Source organism: Gavialis gangeticus, unplaced genomic scaffold (genome assembly GCF_001723915.1).
Source record: "Gavialis gangeticus isolate Ggan-Ray unplaced genomic scaffold, GavGan_comp1, whole genome shotgun sequence".
Taxonomy (NCBI): Eukaryota; Metazoa; Chordata; order Crocodylia; family Gavialidae; genus Gavialis; species Gavialis gangeticus.
The window spans coordinates 10,356,071-10,362,536 of NW_017729007.1; the positions used below are offsets into that span (position 1 = coordinate 10,356,071).

Sequence of the window (6,466 nt, forward strand, 5' to 3'; positions counted from 1 at the left end):
GAAATGCCCCCTCAAAAATCTAAAATGGCCATTTATAGATTATAGATCATTTCCTTTAATAAAAGGAAAGATCATTTTAAAAAATAAAGACTACCTTTAATACCATTTGTCCTATAGAACAAGGCTATGGAAAAACCAGTAAATCACCCTTTTAAAGAAACCAAATTTAGGGCCAGAACCTGGCAGTTCTTGCACAGAGAAGTTCAGAAAGACTCTCAGGATTGGGCCCTAAACCTTCATACTGGCAAGGTATGGGGAATATTTTCCAGCAAATTAAAACGGAGGAGGAAAACAAAGTCTTCCCTGGATGATCATTCTAAATTATATGCAGAGCTTTAAACTGTCATAATTCCTTTTTTTTTACAAAAGCTATAACAAATACCTTAATATTTTGTAAGTAGCCTAAACAAAGATGTTCATTAGCAGGACAAAACACTTGAAATGAACAAGTTCAAAGCTAATTTTAAATTTAAGATGCCTAGAGTAAACATAAGCCAATATAAATTCTTTTTTATAATATTAAAAGTTTAGAAAAGCTGGCTCTGTGCAGTCTAATCGTTTTATCTTGCAACTCCCTGCAGAAGACAAATTTAGAAATGAACTCATCTCCAAGCCACTGAAAACAAATTTTACTCAAGAGGCAAATGTGATACGCACATTACTCTTTCATCTCCTACACCATCGGGTCTATAGGAAAGTACATGTTCAGGCAACAAAGCAACAATAGCAGATTTGGGGTTGGTTTGTTTTTTGTTTTGTGTCTTTTAAAAGGCAAAACACTAGCTGTTCCTCACCAGACAAGAGCTTTAGATCTTGTACTTCTGCCTTTGGTTTTGTTTTCTTCAGATGAATGAGATGCATTTGCCTTGTGGGTTTTTTTATGATGTTCTAGAAAAGTCTTTCTGGCAAATGCTTTTCCACATTTATTGCATCTGTGAAGAGAAAAGTTTTTTGTCACTTTTACTTCAATGCCAACATCAGCTCCTTCATATTTTTTACTGGGCGAATTAGAGGTGACATCCTGTTTTGAACCAATCTGCTTTGCTTCATCCCTCTGAGGGCCTCTTTTTGTCACCTTATTTAGAACACAATCAATGGGCTTTTTTATTGCTCTGACTTCTAAACTTGCAGTTATTTTCCCAAGGTAACGTGATGACTTTTTATGAACCACTGTTATATGCCTTATCACATCACGCTTGCGACGTGTTTCGTAAGTGCAGAGTGGACACCTGTAGAATTTAACATAAATGTTATTTCCATCTGTGTGCAACTCAATGTGTTTTGTCAAATTCTGTTTAGAAGTAAATTGGCGTTTACAGAGTTTACAGTAAAGCTGCTTGAAATCAAAGCCAGCTGAAAGTTTTGGCTTCCTGGATTTTTGCTTGCCACCTGCAGCAGATGGATTGGTTGATTTAGGGCTTTCAGTGTCTTGTTTAACTTTATTTTTCAGTGCTGACGGTGTGCTCTTTTTCTCATTTGAATGATTTGTTCCCTTTAATTCATTCTGCGGAGAAAGGATGATGGACGGGGGTGAAGATTCTACAAAGTCTGCTGGTTCAACTTTTACTTTTACTTTTATTTCTGTGCCATTAGCAGTATTATTAGGTCCTTTATCTCTTTTAGAGTTCTTTCCAGAAAGAGTTATCTTGTGAACAATTTGCATATGCCTTTTAAGCATTATTTGTGAACTATATTTTCTCTTGCACAGAAGGCATTTGCATGCAGTTAAATTGTATTCAGCCTTTGAAGACGACTTTTGTTTTTGGGTCTTAAAAGATTTTTTAGCAGAAACTGTATCCAAGAACAAAGGTTGCCCAGGTTTTGTAGCTATATCAGGAGTAATGGAATCCCTTCTTAATCCTCTATGAACTTCATCAAAATGCCGCCTTACATTGGCTTTTGTAGCAAATGATTTATAGCATACCGGACAACTCCTACCTAATGTTATAAGAACATTCTTATTTCGGCCTTTTGTAGAGCATTGGTTTGGTTTCTTTTTTGTTTCTATGTACTTCTTTAGTTCTTCCATCTTTTTTTTATGCACTTTTCTAATGTGCCGACGTACGCTACGTCTGGAATGAAACTCCTTTCTACAAAGACAACAAATCAATTGCTGGCCAAAATCAGAATTTTCAGAAGAGTCCAATTCAGTATTTAATGGTGGAGGTTGTTCTTCAGGAGTAGGTATCACCTTGTTTATAACAGTTTCAGCAGGAGGTAAATCTAAATTTTCTGTATCTGGAACTGAAACAGTTTGGGGCTGTTCAGTGCTAGGCTCCTGTGTTTGTACTGGAGTTTGATCAGGGGTACTGCTAATCTCAGTATTCTCATCTGGGCAGTCGGTCCTTGAAACAATTTGAAATACAGCATTCCGATTTGTTTCTATTGGTTCTAGTGTAATTACATATTCTTGCTTGTCCACTCTTGGATAGATGGCTTCCAGGAGATCATGTATGGCTTGGCTTTGTTTATCATTTATATCTGGGAGGTCTAGTAAAAAAAAGGAAGAAATAAAGGTTATTTTTTTTTTAAAAGACAGGGTAATTCTATTTCTATTTGTCTGCCTTGAATATGGGCTTAACCATTTTATTATGCACCCAAAAATAGGTTTTACAGTAAAATTCATGTTTCCATATATGGTAACTGATAAATTAACAGCCAGCCTACCCCAAGGAATCTTGTTTAATTCACAAATAGACCCATCACTCTTCCATTTCCAGTGATTAATTGCCTTTGAATAAATCAGAGATCATTTCATTGCCTCAGAAAAGGTACCCTTATTTTACATATGTTTTACATGCATTTCCATATGGATCCTTTGGGTACATTAAAATTTAGTCATGTAGTTTAAAATTTATACTGTTAAAATTTATTTTAAATAAAGGCAGCAAGTTATCTATGAACCAGAAACAAAAATAACAGGATTCAATAATTAGATTCTATACATGGAAAATGTATAAATTTGATATAATTTACCAGGTACAGAGTCTGCCAAGTACAGAGTATTGGAGGTCTGCCCACTCCCACTGCTATAGTAGGGAAAATAAATCTGCTGTTAGGGAGCCCCTTTGCCCTCTGAGCCTCCACCAACTTCTTCTCCTTGCAGTCCCTTCCTCCCCTCCTTATAGTCTGACCCTGCTAGCTCCGAGTATATGGAAGAGAGACGCAAACTTAAAAACACCTGAAATAAACATAACTTGCCTATATGCAAGTTACTACAGGTATGCATAGACTTGGTTCATCCAGAATTGATGCATTTTGCTTTTGGAAACTGCTGCAAGTTTTTGCACAGGTATACTCCTTATATGTACTTTTAAGGAGTACTTTTGTACCTACTTTTATATAATACTTTTTTATTTTGTGTCTCAGGCCAAATTAACCAAATAAGTTCTGAATTCTATCAAATGAGCAGAGCTCAATTGCTCAAGTCCATGTGGCACTACCACTAGCAAGTATCCTCCCTTCCAGACTCTTTAGCCTGGGGCTTCAGATACTCCCAAATCCAAGACAGGCATCCTACATGGAGACCCCAAGTCCGCAGGTCTTGAAGTTCAGATGCCCCCAAATCTCACTTGCTCTTAGGCAAAAGGTAAAGGTGCAAGCTAGGGAGAAATCCCCCATCTCCATAAAAATAAAGTATATAGGTAAGATCCTGTCACTGGGATGCTATAGTAGGCTCTCATGTGGGGGGCCTGCCTGCTTGCAATGGACAAGTCTCCACCCTTAACTACACAATGCCATTCAAGGTGATCTTGGCTCACAAGAGGTTGAGATCCTATGTGCAAGCCCCTGTATATGGACTACACTTGACAGCTTGCTCCTGGGGCCATTGGCTGAGGACAAGTGAGATATGGGAGCATCTGAATGGGCCTGCATGAAGGATGCCTGTCGATGAATTTGGAAGGATCTGAAGCCCCAGGCTGAAAAGTCTGGGATGGAGGATACTTGCTGGTTGAAGAGCCCCATATGGTGTTTGAATAATTAAGTTTTATTCAGTCAAAAGGATTTGGAACTGATCTGGCTAATTTGACCTGGAACATGAAAAAATAAAAAAAATAAAAAAATTATATTAAAAAAAGAAAAAGACAAAGCATGATATTAATCCAAAACTAAAAGGCTCTGGATTTGCCACAGAATTCATTGGGCTGGGCCCCAGCAGAGTCAACAATGTTTCAAGCCATGGTAACTCTAGAGCTCAGCACTGTTTGGTATGCATGTATACTCCAGACACCCCCACAGAGGAGCCAGGTGCTAATTAGCCCCCCATTCATGACTGGAACCAGGTGTTCTTGTCACAAGTCCTGGGACTCTCCAAATACTTATATGCAATATAAGCATGAGGCAACCTGCTCCTGCTCCACCTCATGGAGGGTGGGCCTACACTAGTCATACACAACAGGCCAAGAGGGGGCAACAGAGAGATTCTGAGTGAAGAGTCTGGGGCCCTGTTTGGAGATGTTTGTCAGATATTTAAGGCTGGTGAAGACACAGGAATTAGTGGACATGGGAAATAAAGGTGCAGTTCAACTGTGGGCCAGTAGTGGAAGTAGAAATATATTCAGTGTGGTGGCTCCCCAACAACTGAAAACAAGTTAGTGCTAAGAGGGACTGCCCGCAATGGGCACTACCATATATGTTATTCAGATAGACTGGGCTAACCTATGCTTGTGGTAGGTTCCTATGAGATGTTTGCCCATTATTGGCCATGTGTCTTATAGTTATGCTTAGTGTGGGCTGCATTTAATCAGCTTCATTAATGGTTTCCATTACTGAGCACATGCTGCTTTTCGTAGGAGTCTAATGATAGACAGTATATTTAATGTGGTTTGCTTGTTTGCAAATATAAGAGATGGGGCTTCTTCCAACATGCTGATGGGGTGAGGGGATGGGGAAGGAGGGGACTCCTCCTATATTAGAGTAAATACAGTATTATACTTGACCTTACTCTTCAAGACCAATATGCAGCTCAGTGGTTTTGCAGCCTATTAAGACTTGAGAGACTCCCTCATTAGACTCAAGACATCCCTCATAAAATGCTAGTTTTTATTCGTTTTTTGACTACAAAAAGTAACATAGCATTTTGCAAAGAATGCATCAGGTTAGAACATTTTTAACATCATGGATTCCTATTTGAAATCTCTGGGTTTATCTCATGAATTGTGTTAGCACACCTAACAGTACTAACATTGAGTGGTACCTCGGGGCACCCTTGAAGCAATCTCAAGGCACCCCAGGGTGCTGCGACACCCTGGTTAAGTATCAGTCATCTAGTTTACAGTAGTATCATAAGGAGACTAGCAGCATGGTATTTTCTATGAAGGACCCCAATGTCTAAACTTTTCCCCCTAGAGCTCAGATTAACTGATCTTTAGGACACACTGCAAGGCCTACATAACCCCAAATTTCCCATAAGGAAATAAATTAATAGGTTATGCATATAAAAGAAGAATGTCTCCATCCCCGCCGTCACAGCGGCACTCTGTGGCACCACCACCTCCTGTCCATAACACTCTTGGAGCACTCCGATTGGTTGTTTCAGTAACCAATCAGAGTTCTCCCGGAGTGTTACGGACAGACAAAGCCCTTTATTATGTTAGAATACCTTGCAATGGAGAGCTCAAGGAAGGAAGAGAATCAGGTGTTTTAAATATCTGTTCCATTTCTGTGGCCACAGATAAAACAAGACAATCATTGTCTCCAACCCCCAACCACCACTACCAACCCAGTGCCAAATGAGATGTGTTAGAAATTGAACATCTAAACCAACTACTTCAAATGCTATTAATGAAAAACTCCTGGTTAAGTTACTCATAGGAACACAACACTGGTAGAAGCCTCACAGACTACCAAGACAGTCTCTTGGGTTTGTAGAAAACCATTTGTCCAACCGGTCCACAAAAATGTTTACCTATCCTCTCCTATATACCACAGCCACGAAGCACCAGATGTTTAAAAAGAGCCCCATAATGAGGCACAAGACATAAGCAGGATAGACACAAATACACCAACAATTCTTCCTGACACTAAATCAGGTGAGTACCTAAAAACACCATTCTGAGTACCTGAATAAGACCCAGAGGCCACTGAAAAATTGAGAAATATCTTAGTACTATTTAGGAACACACCAGGTACCCCATTCAATGTCAAGTGTTTCACAGAAATTTGGAGTGGGGGAACCAAACCCAAACCAATCAATAGTTTTTTCCCCCCTAAAAGCTACTACCAAATCCTTGATATAAAATAATTAGTGCATGTTTTATCTTGAAATGTTATTTCTTCTCAAGTAATATATCAATCAAGGAAGGATAAGGGACTACTGAAGTGAAAGGACAATGCTGATAAAGGAAAACTAAGTACTGTACAACCTGGCCTGGAATAAGTTTAGGCTAGAAGTTAGAATAAGTTATCCAACAGAGCAGTGAGGGTCTGAAACAGCCTTCCAGGAGGTGGCTGGGGGGGGGGGGGG

The 6,466-nt window shown here is 39.2% G+C and overlaps 1 protein-coding gene across 1 annotated transcript in view; it reads right to left on the reverse strand.

Annotated features, from left to right (window-relative positions):
• Positions 1-607: 607 nt before the first annotated feature.
• ZNF800 (zinc finger protein 800) overlaps positions 608-6,466 on the reverse strand; it is a 20,863-nt gene continuing 15,004 nt past the window's right edge. The window contains exon 4 of the mRNA XM_019509290.1: positions 608-2,490. Coding sequence (XP_019364835.1) covers positions 791-2,490 — 1,700 coding nt within the window. The 3' untranslated portion in view covers positions 608-790. The remainder of the gene's footprint in view (positions 2,491-6,466) is intronic.